The 21,067-nt window shown below is 43.0% G+C and overlaps 1 protein-coding gene and 1 pseudogene across 2 annotated transcripts in view; both read left to right on the top strand.

The window, feature by feature from the left end:
• The first annotated feature begins 6,270 nt into the window (after window positions 1-6,270).
• The window catches only part of IPO9 (importin 9), a 60,814-nt gene continuing 46,017 nt past the window's right edge, over window positions 6,271-21,067 (top strand). For both annotated transcript variants that reach the window (XM_028120241.2, XM_028120242.2), the window contains exon 1: window positions 6,271-6,461. In XM_028120241.2, coding sequence (XP_027976042.1) covers window positions 6,299-6,461 — 163 coding nt within the window. In that variant the 5' untranslated portion in view covers window positions 6,271-6,298. The remainder of the gene's footprint in view (window positions 6,462-21,067) is intronic.
• Window positions 15,524-16,517, top strand: LOC114221889 (uncharacterized protein C8orf58 pseudogene; annotated as a pseudogene).

Genomic DNA, 21,067 nt, shown 5'->3' with positions numbered 1-21,067 from the left:
TGCTAAGTCCATGAGCTGTGAAGATCCCCAACCAACTCAGCTGTTAAAATATGCAATTCTGTGGTGGGAAGAGGCTGTTTGTTCAAGGATGGTGCTGATATCACTGCCTTAAGGTCTCTGCTGTGCAGAATGAGGAGGCCCCAGAGCTGGATGTTCCAACTTGGAAGGAAGGGAGGACCGGATGGGCCTTCTTTGGACCGAGGCCTCTTCTGAACCCTGTCCTTAGCTCCAGTCCCATGACAAGGCTCAGACGTTTAATGCCATCTTGATCAGGTGGTTGAGCCCTTAACTCTCTACTTTCTGGTGCTGCCCAGCCAGTGCCTTCTATCATGGATGTTACTGGCTACTTGAGAAGAAGGAAAGGGGAGAACCCTTTCCTCCATTCCAACTGCCTCAGACCTCCAAAGGGATTCTTGGCTCCCTGGTAACCATGGATACCACCGTGAATTTTACTTGGATCCTCAGCAGGTTGATTCTGGAGGCCTCTCATGTTACTAATTTTACTCTCTATTTCTGGGACCCACCACCCTCTACTCTGAGTTGACTGCTGCATTTAGCCCAGGTCTCTAGTTGCTTTCCTCCAAAAAGTGTGTTCCCATCTAATGAGGTGGCACTGCAGCCTCAGCTTTCCCTCTGGAGCCTGGGACCCAGTTTACAGTTGCACGCTTGGGCCCCTCATTGTGGGGATCTGTTATCTCACCGAGGAATCATGCTTATGTGGCAACTGCAGAAAGTTGAGCCTCCTCATGGTGCTATAACCCCTTGGGGTGCTCATCCAGACTTCTCTGAAGCAGAAAACCTGAGCTTCCCCCTTACTGCCCTAGAATTAATGACAAGAGCGAATCCACAGCATTCTCTCCTACCTACGCACCTGCTTCTTAGTTGAGACTACTGGGATCCCTCCGAAAACGAAAACTGGGTCCCACGGCTGATTGCTCATCCCCCGGGCACCTTCAGAAGAGCCCAGCCTATGTAAGACCGGGATGTGTGCTCTCCCTTTCCTCTCCAGACCCTCAACTCCATTCCTCACCAAAGCGGGCTAGCAGATGACATGGTTCAATACCCAACATCAACTTCTGGGGAGAGCCGTGACTCCAGGAGAGGTTCTTCCGCAGACTCCCTCTCGTTTCTGGATGAAGACAACCAACACATTTTGTCCAGTGTTTGTGTTTCTCGATCCCTGCCTAGGCGTTAAAAATAAAATACTAGGTAATTGGAGGCTAATACGGGACCTGATGTCTGTGTGTGTGTGTGTCTCTCTCCGCCCCCCCCTTCAAGAGCACTTTGCTGTTGCTGTTTCCTAACTTCTGAGGCTTCAGAATATTTTTTAAAAATCTATGCTTTGTGGCAGCTCTACGGTGCTTATCTCTGTCTTTGTGTGAATCCTTATACCAACGTCTTTTTCATGTAGTCTGACCATTGGGAAGCTAGAGGCTAACAGGGAAGAACAATTTGCTGTCCATGGACAGACCCTACAATGAAGTCCTTATTGATTGGCATGCTACATTTTGGTCTTGAATTACCAGCCTTCTAACTAATCTATTCATACTCCTTAAGGATTTCAGAAGAAATAGTGATTTTTTTTTTTCCATTTCATTTCTGGCTTTTTGGTTTTCCTGTTTGCAAGACTCCCAATGGACCTAATCTCACCACACCTCCACTCCTAGCTCCCTGACATGAGGGTCACACGATTCAGAGGGACATTCCCTTCCAGTCTCGGAGGTCACTAGTTCTTGTGGTATTCCAAAAGGGTAGGAAGACAACAGCCTTCTCTTTCTCACAAACACCTCACATCATCACCTGAGAGGACACCCATATCCAGAAACTCTGCTTATAGGTGAAATTTGCCAGACCAAGTGGGACTTGGTCCTACAAGCCAGCACCAGGAGACCTACAGGAGACTCTAAGAAGTCTTTATTTCAGGGTGTTTAGGAAAGGAAGCTGTTCTTGTCCTAATCACAGATTTAACACAGGGTTCAAGTGTTAAAAGTAATACAGATCACCAAATGTAACTCCTCATCATACTTGTTTTTCTTATTCTCAGGCCTTAGCTAAGCTGATGCTAATAAGCAGACTATAAGTCAACCCCACTGATGGGATGAAATGTGTTTTTCCAGCCAGAGGGTTTGCTAATGGATATACTAATTTAATGCTGGTACACTCTTTTGATGACTAGAAACTACTAGCAAGTTCTGACTGCTAGTGGTTCATCGCTCCACTAAAGAGGCCATAAGTAATAAAATGGCCTTAGGGACACTGTGTTCCCAAAAGGCCAATGCCTGAAGATAATTGCCCTTTATACTTGAATCAGCTTTATATATTCATGAGTCCTCAACCAATCTGATCAGGGATCTATGGGGCCACCAGCTGGGCTCTCCCCATTGCTGAGGATCCATGTGTGTGCAGATGCGTGCTCAGCCTAGCCCTGGAAGCAAGCACTGCCAGCCAGAGACTGGGAAAACAGAAGTAAACTGGAAGATGAGTATCCCGATAGAAATTTGGAGGCTGCACAGAGACCATTAGAGTTGAAAATTAAACCTATGTATACTGGCTCCTCCCAGTTTGATGTTTTGGCTATTTTTCTGAATGATTATGCCATGGAGAATTTTCTGTTGACAAAAGTGGTCATGGAAGTAAGTGGACCCTTGGTCCCTTGATTCAACTCTCATTTCTTAGAATACTGGTTCTCATCCTATGTTTCCAGACCAGCAGCTGCAGCAACATCTGGGAACTTGTTAAAAATGAAATTCTCAGGCCCCTACTGAATCAGAAACTAAGGAGAGGGCCCAGCCATTTGTGTTTTAACAAACCCTCTTGGTAATTCTGATGCACGCTATCGTGTGAAAGTCACTTTTTTAAAGGGAAAGGCAAGTAGCAGAGTCCCCACACCGAGGGGCTTTAGGACCAAAAAATAAGGTCCTAGGTTGTAATTCAGGCTTTTACATTAATTTGGAAGTTACCTTTCCCATGCTTCCTTATGTTTCTGGTTTTCCTTTTATTTAACACAGAAAACGTTCATGTGCCTTTGGGCAGACGGGAGGGGGAAGGCAGGACTCTTCGAGTTGAACAGTCTTCAGAAAAAATCTGGCTCTGAAATTTTTACCTGGGAAACAAATGGGCTGTAGCTGAAGCAAGCAGTTGGAGGTCTCTTCCAGACTGCTCTTCTGCTGGATTGTGTCTACTCCGGGGCTTTTTCTGATTATATAATAGGATGAGAAAAGTCAGAAAATCTCATTTGTATTTCCATGGCAACTTGTGCTCTTAGCAACATCCCCTCTCCTTTAGTTGAGTTCTAAATGGCACTGCTGGGTCTGAGAAACCTGGCCAGAACCTCCTTCCCCAGGGCAGCTGGAGGGCTCCAGTACCCCGAGGAAGACCCCATCTCCATGCTCTGCTCTGCTCACAGGACGGGCTGAAGCACAATGAAGATGCAGGACAGGGACAACTAAACCCCTGGGCTCATCCTTTCCTTTCCCCACGCCAGGCCTAGGGTACAGAATGACTCAGCCACAGTGATAGACTACAATCCCTTAAAAAAAAAAAAAAAAAAAATCTGAGAGGAGCTTCTTACCTTTCCAGATTCACAGATTCTAGTTGATGGGGCCATGGGGTAGATGAGGCTATTGACAACTGGTTTTGTTTCAAGTTTGTCAGTTTTCCCTGCGAGGGAGCTTATGGGTAGAGGACAAAGTAATGTGCTAGCAGTAGGCCTCTTGAAATCTAGGACCAAGCATCTGGGGAGGAACTAAGGCTGGAAGAAGACAAGTGTAAAACAGATTTCACTAAAATCACCCCTTCGGTACCCCCGAAGGTCAATAACGGGCCTTTGGTCATCTCCTGTGCGATCTTCCTGCTTCCCTCCCATCCCTCAGAGACTGAAGATGTTAGATAATAAGCCAAGAGTTCCCATATCCCAGCCAGTGTCTGGGCTACTGCTGTGCAGGAGCCTCCCACTTAATGACTTTTGTTACTGTTGTTGTTTTTTGTGTTTTGTTTTTTTTTAACAGAACAATCTTTTTTTTAAATGAATTCCAACCCCTACCAGATTCCTTTCCTTCCCTCCCCTTCCCACCCCCATCCTGTTTTAGGCAGCACTGTTTATGTGATGGAGTCTGTGTTTCTCAAGTGCATGGCAATCCTCAGGTGGAAAGTGGGGAGGAATTTTTGCACCAGGTCTTTGTGTTGTTTTTTTTTTTTTTTAATTTATTGGACATAAAGCCCCAAACCAGGATATGTGTGTGTCTGTGTGTTTGTTTTTTTCTCATTTGACCCTCCCCTCTTTCAATCTACCCCCTTTTATATCTAATGTAGAGAAAGCAAATTTGAATCTGGAAAGCAAACCGTTGTATATAGTTGCGGTAACAATCATGAAGAGAGCTGAGCTGTCCCCTCAGTAATTTGTTTTAAGTAACAAATTGGTTGAAAATTAAATCCATGCCAGGCCAGCTGAAGAGGCCTTCCTCCATCATTGCCAGAGGCCCCTCTCATCTGGGCCCTCTGTTCCATCAGGCATGTCTCCTCCCAGCAAGATTCATCTGTTTGATGCCATTTGCGTTTCAATAAAGTTATCTCCTGTATTGTCCACTGGTTCTCTCTAGTTCCCTCTCTGTCTGGTTTCTGTCTCCATTTATCTTGTGGCCCATTCCTTGATCTGCAAGGTGAGACTGCCTGTGGTCATTCGCCTAACCAAGAGGTAAACCTCATCTCCCTGGAAATGTCTGATCCTCAAATCCTAAGCAGGAGCTCTGGAACCCTTTGGTTGGGGAAGGGGAGGGGAGGGGAGTTCCCTACTTGCACACTGTGGACATAGCATCTTTCACCAGCCCAAAATTCAGGGTTCTTGAGTCCTCCATCCACTGCCACAGTGTTTGAAAATCTACCACCCTCTGGACTTTCCTGTTCTCTTCCAGGGGTAAAAGTGAATTAACCCAGGAAAAAAGAAGCTGCTCTAATGGAACAAGAAAAGAAGGAAAAGAAGTCCTACTATTCCCTACTTTGGAATGTCAAGGTCCAAGAAGCAATCTTTTCCCTATGAAATTTTGGTAACAACCCACCTGTCCTCTCACATGGGAAATGACGAATGTGTTTAGAGCTGTCCTCAAATCAAGGAATAAATCTTTAGGAAGAATACTCAGATGAAGTGACACCCCCAGATCACTATCAATTTAGCAGCCATAGTCTTAGAACTAGGCTAGGAATTGCCATCTGGTTTCCTCTGCCACTTGGGAATGAAAGTTAGAGTTCCTAGAAACCATTTTAAGGCACTCAACCTGAACAGCTTGCTAAAAATTACCTGTTCCTCTTGCTCTAGAACCGCCCACTCCGAAAACATGCCATTCTACCCCTCTGCCACCACATGCTTGCCAACCTGCCGTGCATTTTTTAAAATTTGAAATGTATTGTTTTATTTACATTCTGCCCTGCATTTTTAACCCCTCTGGATAATCCTCTCCACTTGCTCCAGTATTTAGCATTATCTCTATTCCTTCAACCATTTCCTACGACCAGCCCTAGGATATCCATATTAAACTTCACTCCTTAAATGTCCAGCCACAATTTCTCTGGGGAAAAAAAATTTATGCGTTCTCAGCGAACAGGATTCATTCTCAAATAGTCATTCAAGTACTTACTCTGGAGGAAATACCCTTCCCCACGCAGGTGCCCTCTCCTGGTCAGACACTCCACAATTTTGAAGTTGGTTTCAACTAGGCTGGAAAACCAAGGGACTGGGTCTTTTGCAGGTGACCACTCCCCACTGCCCAGTCCACTTAAGTTTTTTTTTCCCCACCTTTGAATTCTTGAGGCTGAGATGAAGAGACACTCACTTGAGCCGACGGTTTTTTTTTTTTTCACTGTTTGGGGTGGGGGGGAAAGACTGGTTTAAAATAGCTATTTCTGACCCAGACCTCTCTCCTTAAAGCCCTCTACACGAATTCCCATTTCACCTCCTCCTCCTCTCTCCTAACAAAGTATCTTATACCTGAAAGATCCATGAATTTAAAGTCCTATATCATGGCGTTTGTTCCAAGTGAGTTTGCTAACTTGCTGTTCCACTTTAGAAAAGCCCCCTAACCTCAGTTTTCACATACATGTGAAGCGATTCTTGCGCGAAAAGGTGCAGTTTTCGTCCATACGACAGGAGGCGCTGTCTCTGGAGGCTTAGGCCCATTCCCCACCCCCTTCTCCGCTCCCGCCCTGCTCTGGTGCGCAGGCGCGGCTTCGCGGATTGGCCGCGCGCGGGAGCCGTCATTTAGTGGCGGGTCCCGGCCGCGGGGCTGGCGGGCTGAAGGGAAGAAAGATGGCGGCAGCGGCAGCGGGTGGTGCGGCCTCCGGGCTGCCGGGTCCAGTGGCACAAGGATTGAAGGAGGCATTGGTGGATACCCTCACCGGAATCCTGTCCCCAGTGCAGGAGGTGCGAGCGGCTGCCGAGGAACAGATTAAGGTGCTCGAGGTGACAGAGGGTGAGTGAGGCGGGACCGTCACGAGGATGGGTCGGACCTGGGCCGGCCGTACTATCCGCTGGCCGCAGCTCCGGACCGGCCGGGGGCAAAGGGAGTCTGAGCCAATGGAGATCTGGGCACCGAGGCCCAGCAGGCAGGAGTGCGGTAGGAAGCGAGAGGCCGATGTCCCCCGTGGCTGTGAAAGTCCGGGAGAGGGGAGGCGCGCCTGGAGGAGAGGGTCGGGGGAGGTGGAGCCTCGAAGGGGAGGGGGAGGGTGGAGACTAGAAAAGCTAGATGGAGTCTGGGATCTGCAGAGGACCGAGATGGAGCTAGACCTGCTGCTGTTGGAGGAAGTCGCGCGGTCTGGGAAACATTTTTGAGTTTAGACCAGGGTCTCTTGCTGTCCTCTTCGCCAGCTCGGTTGTACTGGGATAAGAGTAAGGGGAGTTATTAGAAGTGGTGAGAGGGCAGAGCCTTGAGAACGCGGCTATCAAAGCTTAGTACATATCAGACAAGTTTCTGCCTCTGAGTTATAAGCCTAGCTGGTCGTTTTACCTCTTAATGCTTTTCCAGAAATCAAATTCAGTGCATGTACAGATGATTCACCTTCCTGATCATACTCCCCGTTAATTTTGAAAATAATCTGCACTTGTTAAATACCGCTGTGTGTATTTCTGGTTGAAGGAACTGATCCTTTGTCTTTGACTCTTTGTCCCCGTACTCCTATTATATGCTTTAAAGTGATGGAGAAAAAACAAACTATTGGTTTGAGATTGTCAGTTTCCTGCTGAATGGGCCTTTCACCAGGCCCAGTGTCGCCACTTTACAAAGAACAATTTGATCCTAAAACAGGAGGAGGGAAAATCCTCTTGGTCTTTATGTAAGAAATATATTTGGTTTGTCAGGGCTTCACTGGAAGAACTGCAAATCTTTAGAATTTCCCCCAGCTCAGCCACCTCTTAGAGACCTCTTCTGAGATACGGGAAATTGTCCATGGACTAACCAGTCACGCTCAAAACCTTGAGTTTGCTCTCCTACTGGGCTTAGGATTTTTACTGAAAAAGAACTTCAGACAAATCTTCCTTTAATTTTATATTTTCTCACAATATGAGATCGCTGTTGAAAATGAATTTCCTTCTGTTGAAAACACATTGAGATTTGGGGTATAATAGGTTAAGGACCATTTTGAAGGCCTAATTGTAATTGTCATTGTTCTATAAAATGTCAGACTCAACAATAGGAGCAACCACTGGTTAGGAGAAAGATTTTTGAGAGCCATGCATGGATTGATTGCAGTTATTGCAGTCTCCTAGATAAAAATTTTTTATTCACAGTCTCTGCCTCCCTTGGATATTAAGGAGGAAGAGTGACAAAGCAGAGGAACCTCATCACATTCAAGTTACTGCTTGAATAAAGTTGAGGGTCTGATGCCTTCCCTGAATGATACCCAGTGTTCCTGGTGCCCAGATGTAAGTCTGGCACCTTCCTACAAGAGATGTACCTTGGTGCATGTTTTAACTGTCCAATAACAGCTCCGCTTGGGCTCTGATCCCTTCTCTAGCCAATACCATGGTCTCATCCAGGCATAGCCGATTATTGTATAAACTTGAGATCTTTTTGAAATTCTAGTCTCTCGTTTTCTTCATCTTTTGGGGCCTTGAAATCTAAAATTAAACAAGTGCAGTGTTTTGCATTTGATTTAGGCCACTGACGGGAATAGACTGAAACACACACACCTTAACTTACTGGGAATGTGCTATCAGGCATGCTGTGCTACATAAAGAGGCTATAATACAGTGACCTGATGTTGATGGTCTAGTACTAAGGCATATGACTCACAGGTTTAGGATGTGATGTACAGGGTTGGACCAGGTCTCTGGAGTTGATTGCAGTGCTTTGGACCCTTTGGAGGCTATTTGCGTTGTTTAAATAATCCAATTCCTTATGTTTATTTAAAAACGATAAAAATTCACCCCTTTTCAGTAACCTCTTTATAGATGGAGGGTGATGATCCATTCCTCAGATGTAGTACCTTGCTTCTCTCCTTTCCTCTTCTTATGGCCTTTACCGAGTTATTTTTGCCACTGGGTCCAGAGTACCTGCTGTCTTATATTCTGTCTGAATCTCACATGGTTCCTTAACATGGTCACTAATTTCTTTCCACTAGCCATTGCCTTCCTTTACATGAAAATATAGCACCTGGCTTCCCAGCCAGGATTTAGCCAACTATCTGTAATGGTGAAACTGGTAGGACACTGCTCTTCCTATTATTATTAGAACACCCTGCAGGCCAAGGTAGGAACCGTTCTTGTAAATGAATGAACAAATCGTTTTCCATTCCTTTGGAGTTGTTTCACATTTTAGTTTTATCCTAGTGGAAGAACCTTGCTTTCTGGTCCTAGGAAACACACTTCCTTAAAACTTGAAGTTAATGAGAAATCTGAGAGTGGGTGTCTAATCATTTGTGTTCTGGTAATCTTTTGATCTTTTTGGTTCCTGGGGCCTGGTGTCAGGTGACAACCAAATCTGGTTGTTTCTAGTCCCTCTGTCCCCTCAAATTACCACACTGTCTTTGTGAGCCATTTATTATTGCCTCACATGGAAGACTGGTCCCATTTGATCTTTAAGATTTGCCAGTCTGCTCCCTTGGACAAACAGACGTACGTACCACCTTCCTTGGTTGCCAGGTCCTAGTCCTGGAGCTTAAGTGGAAGAATTTCTAATTTTGAAGGAAAGAACACAGATCATTTGTTAACCCTCTCTGTTAAATGGACAGACAAGAGAGGTTGACATATTCTGACCAGATTCTTGGGAAGAGATTTTAAGAAGCATTTATCCTAGAAAATTGAGGTAGCTGGAGCCCAAAGTACATTCTGGTCATTTAGTCTGCCAACTGAAATTTTCCAAGAAATAATTAGTTACTGTGTTTTCCAGAATGGGAGCCTACTCTCTTAAGTCTAAGCCAAGGAAGTGTATATATGTGAGAGGTCCATCTCTGATACTGGGTTGATTTCAAAAGGATCAAGATAAAATCAGCCTGGGGTCCTGGAATGATTTTCTTGAGTTCCTGTGCTTTCCATTTTCCCCAGTCACTTGGAATCTGAGGAAAACCCAGCAAACCTTTCTGAGTAGAAACCCTATTTAACAGTGGTTCATTAGAGAAGGAGATGGTGCCACGAACCACCTTCTTCAGACACACTCCCATCCGGAATTAAGAAGCATATTACTTGAAAGTTTGGAAGTGCCTCTGCTATTACAGCATTCCAACAGATAAATGGTACCCTTTCTTTTTTCCTGAGGAAGATTGAGGTTTTGAGTTTGATAAGCAGAATTTGCAGGAATTGAGTTCTGCCTCAACAGAGCAAAAATAAAACTCTTTTGATCTGCTAGAGCATTCTTCTAATTCTTGTTTTATTTAATAGGCAGGGCCATATCAAGCATTTTATAAACATAGTAGTTAAAAAAGATCGGAAAGGTTGTGAACTGCCAGAGATCTCTTACATCAAAGTCTAATGTCTACTGAGCTTTTCTTTTTTGTCTGACTTATAAGATCATGACTTTTGAGAATATCAGCTCTTTGTTTTTGGTGTATTTATGCTTTACTGTTTTATATCTTAGAATTTATATCTTAACTTTTCCTTCTGTCTCTACTTTCCTCTGAGAGCAGCATCACCCAAGTGGTAGAAAGAGTTGCTTTCATTCATAAGCTCTAATTCTCCAGGCCAGCATAGCAGACTTTCTTATATAACAAAATTTAGACCCTAGGTCATTTTCTTCTCTTAGTTATTTCTTTCCGTCTATTGGAAGTGAAGACATTTTCCCCCACCATTTGGCTTTGACTTAGTCTTTTCTGGCTTGCTCCTAGCAGATACATCACATAAAATACTTTTTCCATCACCATTATATTGACCTGGGGTGGGGGGGAATTATCTCTCCCTCACTTTTCCTGGCATTCAGATGCTGCCCAGATATCTGTGTTGATTCCCTCCCCCCCCACCATCTTAGATGCCTAGAGAGATGTTCCTGCTAGCTGGAAGTTTGCTTTCTGGTTCTCATGGGCACTTTTCTGGCTCTCTTACAGTATAGCGTAAGCACTGTCACCTGCGAAGGGAGCCCCTCAAGGATCCAGACGCACTCCTGGGCATGTGGCGGGCACTGAGCCGAGCGGAAGGCGGCCACGCTCGGAAAAAGGCCAGTGGTGGAGTTTTCTTTTTCCTTTCAGCTGTGGTTTTGTGGTGCTTCCCAACCCCGTGAGAAAAGGGGGGCTTCTCCAGAGCTTTACTCAGAACTACCTCCTTTCCCAACCGGACGCTATTCACAGTTCTTCCTAGTAGTAGCTTCCCTGACTGTCAAAGCACTACCAAGTCTCATGTCTCTTTAGTAGACCCTTAAGACCAATAGCATATGTTTCTTAACTTATCCTTTATCCTCCATGCTCTCCTTTGGATCTTCCCTCCTAAGCCGGGTTTTAGACAGATAATGTTTTTGCCTAGTGGCGTGAAAGGGGAGCAAGGATAATGAGAGAGCAGAGCAAAAGTCTAAACACCAGTCTAAAACACCAGAGAATGAGTTAAGGGATGAGGGCAAAAGCTTTCTTAGAAAGGATGTCAGAGGATACCATTTTGGGCTGGATAAAAGTACTCAAGAACCTACAGTCAGGGTGAAAACCCAGACTGACAGAACAGGTCTATCTTACTTCACCTGGGGAAAAGGAACTAGCGAAATTAAATCTAACAAAAATGGCGTTAGAAAGCTAACTTTACACAACCCATTTGAATGGTCCCCCTTTGGCTTAATTGGTTGTAGATTGAATCTTAGTTTAATCTGAATTGTCCTTTCAAGCAAGACAAAATAAAACAGCTATGTATCTCTGTGTCTCTTGTACTTTTCTGCCTTAATCATCCCAAAGCAAGTTATTCAGCTGTTCTTTCTAATGCTTTTTAAAGAAATTATGTTAAAGACACCAATCAGCAAAACTGGAAATCCCCCAATACACAAAAATATAAATAAAAGTACCTTTTCTTTACAGATATACTTAGTTGTATTTCTTCAAAAAATATATGGTCTCTGTTAAGTAAGTATCTGTCAATAGAATTTTTACTACTTAGCAGAAATCAGCACTGGATAGGAACAGCCATGTTGATGGTCTAAAACAAGTCAGAGAACTTAAGGATTTTTTTCTGGCTTTTCCTTCTGTGCATTAGTTTTAAAGCACAGAGTTCACCTGTCACCACACCACCACTATCATTCCTTGTAAACAATTCTTCATATAGCTTTTAAATAAACTAAGTTTTATGGCATGAAACTCTCCCATGGTGACTGATAGCCCTGTATTGCTAATGGGTATATAGTCTAGGCAGAATAAATTGGATTAAATAAATAATAATTGAATTTTCCCTCATATCCCCTTATAACCTAATGCAGGTGAGTTCTTGGTCTTTGAAGTTTTGGGACTTCTAAACCAGAGCTGATCATGTGGCCACTGGTTTTGAAACTGTGGGAGCCTGTGGAAAAGAAAATCTGTTTATTCAGTCTGTTTTTAAAATTTGTCTTTAGTTAATGGTGATTATATTATTTGAAGATTTTCCTTCCCATTAATGCTTTTGAGCAGAGAGTCATATTACTTGAACTTTCATGCCTCTTCTTTCCTATGTGGAGGAAATAAACTTTCAGAGAAATCTATCTTATAATGCTTGTTGTAGGTACAGATTCCCTAGTGGACTCAGGTTTCTTGGTCCCGCGTGGATCTTAATCTTCCGATAGACTCTTACCTCTCACCATCCCTTGCAATCTCAGCAGTATATGCAAAGCAATTAGTGGAAGTTGGAGTGTGATCCTTAATGATCTCAGTACTAGACAAGATTAATTTAAAGCTTGTGTTAGAGTGGAGAGCTCCCAGCTATTGTGATCATTACTAGAGTACTACCTTCTTCTGGCATTGGTATGAAAAAAAAATGTATTCACACTAAGCTTTTCTTTAAAAAGAGTAGACTTGATGTTCTCAGGCTGATGAGAAAGGACCCCCCCCCCCCCGAACATGGCAGGACCTGTGTATAGAGTTTGCCTGGTCTTCATGCTGTAACGATTCTTCTGATTGATGCCAATGTTGACTGATGGAAAGTGGATGGTTCCATTTCCCTCCTGTGAGCCATAGTGTTACCCTACAACTGTAACAGTATCTGTGCTTTCATTGGAAAGGTAGTTATTCAGATTTGTTTAAGCTTTATAGCCTTGCCTCAAGTTTCAAATCTTCTCAAAAACTCTGGTTTTTATACCTCAGTATCTTTTTCATATCGTATGATTAAAAATTTTGCTCATCTTGATCCCATTTTAGTTTGTCCCTGTAATAATGATCCATAAATTGTGCTCTTGCCGGGAACATTAAAACCCATATCACAGTGGTGCACACAAAAATTGAAATAAGTACTTTAAAAGAAAATACTGTATGGCCCATGTAATTAATGAATACGTATGGATCATCCTGAAAGATAACACATAACTGTCACAGAATTGGCTGACTATATCCAAGGAAGCTAAACTTGGGTAGACAGTGAATTCTAAACAGACTTGGGGCTGTAAAGTTAACATCCGTCATCACACTAAGTATCTGAAGTCAAAGAAAGTGGGGGTGGGTACCTTTACAAGTGCTCTTTCTCCTTTAACTGAATTTCACACATGCATTTTAGAGAGCTTTTTTCCATTAAACTTGAACACTGGTTGGTATCCAGAAGGTCTTCCAGAATTATATCTGACTCATAAGTGTTTTAGTCCATTCTGAAAGCTGATTCCCATATCTTTGTGTTGTGGACACCTAGTGTTTTTTCTGTTTATAAATAGTTTCACAGACTTACCAGAGTCTGGGCTCGCCAAACCAGTCCTAAGAATTAGAATGAATTTCAGTATTTTTAGAGGTAATTCTACAGGTTTGAAGTGTTTGCTTGTGTTTTAATCACTTAACTAAATTCTTTAGAAAGATTGTGGCTTCTTTTGTGGTGCTTTTGCAAAAATTCTTTCCTGGGTGAAAAGATAGGTGCCATAAGATTGTATCAAAAACTGCAGCTCAGGGGTGCTTGGGTTGCTCAGTCAGTTAGGCGTCCAATTCTTGATTTCGGCTCAGTTCATGATCTCATGGGTTATGAAATCGAGCCTCATGTGGGGCTCCCTGCTCAGCAGGAGTCTGGGTGGGATTCTCTCTCTCCCTCTCCCATTGCCCCTCCCCCCCCGCTTTTGCTCTCGTTCTCTCTCTAAATAAATAATAAAATAAAAAATAAAAACATCTTTAAAAAAAACTGCAGCTTAAAATAAGGGTGTAATAAGAATGAGCTAAGAATCTAAGGATTCGGTAAAGAGGCAGGGCATAAAATGCAAAAATCAATAGCCTTCATATAGACAAACAATAAAAGCCTAGAGGACTTAATGGTGGCTTTTTAAAAGTCCATTTACAATAGCAACAAAGAAGATTAAATACTTAGGGATAAAATTAACAGGAAATGTACAAGAACCTATTGGGGGAAACTTAACAGTCCTGAAAGACTTAAAAAGTAAACTTGATTTTGAGAGTCCATCTTCTCTCATGGTTCTGAAAAATAAACTGAGGGTTCTCGAGGGGAGGGGGGTGGGAGGATGGGTTAGCCTGGTGATGGGTATTAAAGAGGGCACGTTCTGCATGGAGCACTGGGTGGTATACACCAACAGTGAATCATGGAACACTACATCAAAAACTAATGATGTAATGTATGATGATTAACATAACAATAAAAGATATGCACATTAAAAAAGTAAACTTGAACATAACTGCTTAATGGGTATGGGTTTTATTTTAGGATGATGGAAATGTTTTGGAATTAGGTAGAGGTCGTGGTTGCACAACATTGTGATGTACTAAATGTCACTGAATTTTTTATTTTAAAATGGTTAATTTAAAAAAACAAAAAAGGGGTCCCTGGGTGGCTCAGTCATTAAGCGGCTGCCTTCAGCTTCAGGGTCCTGGGATCGAGCCCCACATTGGGCTCCCTGCTCCGCGGGAAGCCTGCTTCTCCCTCTTCCACTCCCCCTGCTTGTGTTCCCTCTCTTCACTGCGTCTCTCTCTGTCAAATAAATAAAATCTTTAAAAAAAAATGTATAAAAAACAAAAAAATAAAATGGTTAATTTTATGTGAATTTTACCTCAATTGAAAAATGATCTTTCAGAGATATGTATTAAAGTATTTATAGAAAAATGGGGGGGAAAGTAGACTTGAACAAATGGAAAAACATATGCTATCCTTGGATGGAACGACTCAACATTATAGAGGAGTACACAAGTTGATTCTAAATTTCACAGAAAAACAAACATGAAAGAATAGCTCCAAAAACACTGAAAAAGAAAACTTTGAGGAGGGACTAGTTCTACCAGACATTAAAACATTATATAAAGCCTCTATAATTAAACAAAAGCATGGCACTTGTGCATGAATACACAAATAGAACTGTGGAATAAAATGGAAATAGACACAAGTACCTACAGAAATTTAGTATAGATGAAGGTGGCATCTCAAATCACTGAGGTAAAGATGGACTTCTTCATAAAGGGTGCTGAGGCAACTGGGTAGCTGTTTGGAATTAGATAAATACTTCATGCCATACAGAAAAGTAAATGGATCAGGAATCTACTTAAAAAATGAAACAATATAAGTTATAGAAGAAGATAGGGATGAATTTTTCTTTAACCTTGGCATAAGGAAAGGCTTTCTGACTATGACACAAAATTCAGAGGCAATAAAAGATTGATAAATTTGCATAAAATAATGTTTTTCATTTGCATGACAAAAACCACCATATAGAAAGTCAAAAAAAGACAGCTGAAAAACTGGGAGAAATTTTTCACAACATACACAGACAAAAGGATAATATTCTTCGTATGTAAAGAACTCTTAGAAAATTGAAGGCTCTGAAAAAAAAATTGAGGGCTATGTTTCCCTATCTTTATCTGGGAAAGAAGAATGGGGTAGGGATGCTGTCCAGGAGGATGGGGTTAGGATGGAGCAACCTAGACAAACTGGCTAGCAGGGAAAGACTTGGCCTGATAATCAAAGTGTTAAGAGATGGCAGATGGGGTTGGCAGGGACCTGGCATGCAGCTGTATAGTACCTGGAGTCAGGAGCACCTACAGACGGACCCTGGATGCTGCTCAAGGTTGCTTACTGGATTCCTGGAAGGGGAATGGCGAGCTGAGAGGTCTGAGGAGGCAGGAACCACTTCTCAAACTGGCCTCCCAGGACACAGGAGTGGGGATGGTGGTGGGGGACAGCCCCCTGAGCCCCTAACCCTTGCTGCCGTGGAACCTCCTGCTCACCTAGGCAGGCTCCTGGCCAACTGTAAGCTGGAGCAGTCCCACCAGCTCCCAACTTCCCCTGCCAGCATGTCACAACACCGCCACTCCCTGAAGCCACCAAGTGAGCCTGAATGTGAAGTGCCCCTTTTTGGAGCAAGGGAACAGGAAGCCACTGAAGCAGAAACTGACCTAGAGGCAGCCATGGAAGAAGCAGAGATGGTGCAGTACCTGGCCTAAACTAGGCCTGTCTCCCAGGGCAGAGTCTCCAATACCTGCAACACCTGTGCCTAGTACGGGAGCAGATGGCAAGGCTCCAGCAGCTCTACTTGCAGCTGCAGACCCAGAGGCCCCCAGGGGATTGTGAAGCAGGGGGGTGGGGAAAGGAGCCAGCCCTGGCCCTTTCACCTCCACCTTCTTGTGCCCCAGGCAATGAGGTGCACAGACTGCTCAGCCACACACAGGAGACCGCTTCACCCCTAAAGGTAGGGGTTCCCAGTGCCAACCCTCCCAGGCTTTTAGAGGCCCCAGCAGAGCCAGCTTACATCTTTCCATCCTTCCAGGGACACAAGTGGGATCTCTTCCACTGGAACAAGGTCAGTCCTGCTCAACCGGATCCTTTGGAGGAACGTGAGCTACCTTGAGTCCCCTGCCCCAAGGATTGAGTCAAGGAGTGTCCCTAAAAGACCTCCGTGCCAGCCCCTCTGGAAGACCTTTATGCCATCATTTGTGGTTAAGCAACAAGCAAAAACCTTTCTGTATGCTGAGACTGGTACAGGGACATGACGCAGGGTGGAGGGGTGTTCGGTGAAGTCTTCTTCCTCGCCCTTTGCCTTGTTGCTGCTTCAGGGCACTGCCAGGAAAAGCTGCTGATGCTCGCCGTTCTCTCTGAGGAGAGGGCTGGATCTTTCTCCTTTGGGCAGCCTGGCAGAGGAGCCCTGGTTCCCTGAGAGGCCCTGAGGTGTGGCAGCTCCCAGAAATCCCTGGGCCTAGACGGTGTGAACTAGCTTATTTATCTGGAGTCCATGGAGCGTGTTTGGCATGGTGATCTGTTGGGGCCTAGAATATCACATCTGTGATATTCTATGTATCTTTGTGAGTCTGTCACTGTTGTGAACTGGCTGGATCCAACCATCTTTTCTGAATCCTGCACTCAGCAGGTTGGTCTTCTGGGGGAGGTAACTGGAAGGATAGAACTGACCTTCATTCCTCAGTGGGCAGTTACTAATTTAGAGTCCTGCTTTCCTCATACCTTCGTGGGCAGCCCCAGAACAGAGAAGGGTACTATCTTGGGTGCCTCTGCATGGAGTCTGTTGCCTGTGGAGCAGAGTCCCTGAAAACCAAACCTGGAATGGAAGGGTCAGGGACAACATGGAGAATAGCAGAGTAAGCTTCAAGGTCGGTCTTCAGCTGCTTTGATCGCTGATCGCCTTTACACATCAGAACTGAAACCAGGAACTCATACTAGCTTTTAGATCTTGACAAAATCCCTTAACTTTTCTGAGCCATAGCTTCCTGCTCAATCTCCCAAATTGTTTAATGATACCTGCCCTGCCTACTTCAGTCTTGTTATGAAGATAAAACAAGATTAAACTGTTTAAAAAAAAATGAGGAACAAAGGACCAAAAAACTAGTAAAAAAAAATAGAAGAGAGACATGGACAGACAAATCACACACACCCCCTCAAAAAAAGCACTCGGACGTACAAAAAAAAGTTTAAAGTGATTGGAGAACTACAAATTAAAACAACATCAAAATACCATTTGTTATCTATCAGCCTGGCAAAATTTTTAAATTACAATACCACATTCTGTTGATGAGACTGTGGAAAGATACTCTTAACATTGCTAGTGGGAATGCAAATTGGTACAGCCCTTTTGGAGGAAAATTGGCCATACCTAACAATAAATACTATGTATGCACTTACCTCTTTTTTAAGATTTTATTTATTTATTTGTCAGGGAGAGAGAGAGAGTACAAGATGGGGGAGCGGCAGGCAGAGGGAGAAGCAGGCTCCCTGCTGAGCAAGGAGCCCGATGTGGGACTGGATTCCAGGACCCTGGGATCATGACCTGAGCTGAAGGCAGATGCTTAACCCACTGAGCCACCCAGGTGTCCCTGCACTTATCATTTGACCCAGCAGACCCCCTTCTGGGCATCTACCCTGAAGGTACACCTTCAATATATATGAAAATATATACTGCACAGCATTGTTTACTGTGGCATTGTTTATAAAAGAATATTAGAAGCAATCTAACTGCCTACATATATGTGTGTGTGTGTGTGTGTGTGTGTGTGTGTATATATATATATATATATGAGAGTATTTGAAAAAATAGATTTATACAGTGGTATATTATATAGCTATATAAAAAAGGATGAGAAATCTCCAAACTGATTTGGAATGAATTCCAGAATATAATGTTAATTGAAAAAAAAAAAACCTGCAAAAAAGCACAGTATAGAACTGTTCATATAAATAAGAGGACATAAGAAAATACAGATGTGGGGCACCTGGGTGCCTCAGTTGGTTAAGTGACTGCCTTCGGCTCAGGTCATGATCTGAGGGTCCTGTATTGAGCCCCGCATCGGGCTCCCTGCTCGGCGGGAAGCCTGCTTCTCCCTCTCCCACTCCCCCTGCTTGTGTTCCCTCTCTCTCTCTGTCTCTCTCTCTCTATCAAATAAATAAACAAAATGTTTAAAAAAGAAAATACAGATGTATCTATATTCATTTATGCAAACGATATACAGGAAAGATAAACCAGAAATTGATCGTTAACCTATGTGGAGTGAGTGGGGAAAGGGTGGAAAGAAGTTAATAGGAATGAAAAGGGAGCAATGCTTCTTGGAATATTCCTTTTTGTATAGCTTTGACTGAGAATCATAGTAGTACTCCCTAAAATAAATATTTAAAATCAGACAGTGGAGGGGGCCCAAAATGGAAGTAGTAACAAATAACCTAACTGTATTGCAAATGAATAGCATAATTATTATTAAGTGTTAGGAGAGAAAAGAATTAACCTAAGTAATTTTGGAAAATAGCATTTTGACTGCATATTTATTGTAAGATTAAAGTCAAAAAGAACTATATACAAAAATTGTCCTCCAGTTAATATATCTGTTTTTCACAAGAGTATGGTTTAATAGTTCTGTAATTAGTTTACATGTATACTAAGATTGAAATGAGTAAGTCCATTTATTGCAGAAAATGAGAGCCAGGGGCGCCTGGGTGGCGCAGTCAGTTAAGCATCAGCCTCTCGGTTTCCAGCTCAGGTCATGATCTTGGTTGTGACCTCAGGTCGTGAGAGCAAGCCCCAAGTTGGCTCCATGCTTGGAGTTTCTCTCTCCCTCTCCCTCTGCCCCTCCCCTCTGTGTGCTCGCGTGCACACACACTCACTCTCTCTCTCTCTCTAAAATAAATCTTTTTTAAAAAATGAGACCCAGATTTATCAATGGTAGAGAAAAAGTTACATCAGGAAAAGAAGAAAAGTAGAATGACCTTTGAGGCATTGGATTGGCATCTGAGGTGTCAGTATATGGATGGATGGATGTATAGGCGCACGTTCACATACATACATATATTTCCTCGTGCCATTCTCTGAGAGGGCTTAAGAACAGTGATACCTCAGTATCAATGAGCACACCGAGCATCCAGATCTGGTTTTGAGATAGCATTCTCCAATAAAATAAGCACCAGGGATCCTTGGAGAAAAAATTGATTCCAGGGCCTAAGGAAAAATACAAGATAAGCCTGGAATATCTTATGATATCAGGAAAAAAGGCAGTGCTGTAAAAAGGATGGTAGTGTATAGAAGTATATGGGAGCCAAATGAAAGGAGTGCCAATGGCCAAAGTAGAACAATTTGGGAAACAAATAATGATAGTACTGGATTAAAACTATAGAATAAAATAATATGAGTCTACACCGGTGTAAAGAAATAATTGGATAAAGAAAGAAGAGACAGGGCGCCTGGGTGGCTCAGATGGTTAAGCGTCTGCCTTCGGCTCAGGTCGTGATCCCAGGGTCCTGGGATTGAGTCCTGCATCAGGCTCCCTGCTCCTTGGGAGCCTGCTTCTCCCTCTGCCTCTCTCTCTCTGTCTCTGTCTCTCATGAATAAATAAATAAAATTAAAAAAAAAAGAAAGAAGAGACAGTTCTCTAGAAAAGAATTGCAATAAATAAGAGTAAAGAAAAAAAATACAAAGCACCATTAATAATCACTGCAGACAGGATCTACAGGTGGGTACTAAAATCAGTGTGTCAAAGTTTAAAAAGAAATGGGATATTAGCATAATTTCAAAAGTATCTCTCCCAAGATTTTTATCAATCATAAAGGGAAAAACAGTACCTGTACAGTGAAGAAACCCAGTAGGTCCCACATTACCGTGATCATGGTTAACATGTCTAGTAATTTTTCAACATTAAGTATTCCCTGATAGGATATACTGAGGATACAGCGTCACCTCTCTGATATTTTTGCCAAAAATGAATAACCTCACTGTAATCGCGAGGAAACTAGGGTCAAATGCACATTGAGACACATTCTACAAAGTAACTGATCATTACTCATCAGAAGTGTTCTGGTCATAAAAGACAAGGAAAGAATGAGAGAATGTCATGCATTGGAGGAAACTGAAGAGAGATGACAACCAAGTACATTGTGGGATCTTGCATTGGATCCTGAAACAGAAGGGACAGTAAGGGGGAAAAAAACTGGTGAAATTCTAATCAAGTCTATAGTTTATAGTATTACACCCATGTTAGTTTCTTGCTTTTGATCATTGAACCACAGTTGTGTAAGTTGTTAATATCAGAATGTGGGTAAAGGACATCCAAGAACTCTATGTACTACTTGTCACCTTTTCTTTAAGTCTAGGAAGTATTTCAAAATAAAACATTTTTTAAAATATAGACATAGATCATGGGGCACCTGGGTAGCTCAGTCCATTAAGCTTCCTGGCTCAGGTCATGATCTTAGGGTCATGAGATCAAGCCCTGAATTGGGCTCTGCACTGAGCATGGAGCCTGCTTAAGATTCTCTCTCGCCCTCTCCCCCTCTCTCCCTCCCTCCCTCTCAAAAAATAAAGAGAGAGAGACAGATTATTTTCAGTAGCTTTTAACCTGTTAACTTCGATAAGCCTTGAATATGAAACACTGCATGGGTGACTTTTTCTTGGTATTAAGCTTTTCTATTTGTATAAATATCCTTTGCTATTCCAGTGGAATCCAATTGTGATAGTTAGAATTTACTATGGAAGGTAACTTTAGGGACGCCTGGGTGGCTCATTCGATTAAATGTCTGCCTTCAGCTCGGGTC

The sequence above is a fragment of the Eumetopias jubatus genome, unplaced genomic scaffold, assembly GCF_037043125.1.
Source record: "Eumetopias jubatus isolate StellerSeaLion01/CBP00866 unplaced genomic scaffold, mEumJub1_p1.0 scaffold_12, whole genome shotgun sequence".
NCBI classification, from domain to species: domain Eukaryota; kingdom Metazoa; phylum Chordata; class Mammalia; order Carnivora; family Otariidae; genus Eumetopias; species Eumetopias jubatus.
The sequence above is the reverse complement of the archived record's forward strand: the minus strand, read 5'-3'. Positions and strand labels throughout refer to the sequence as shown.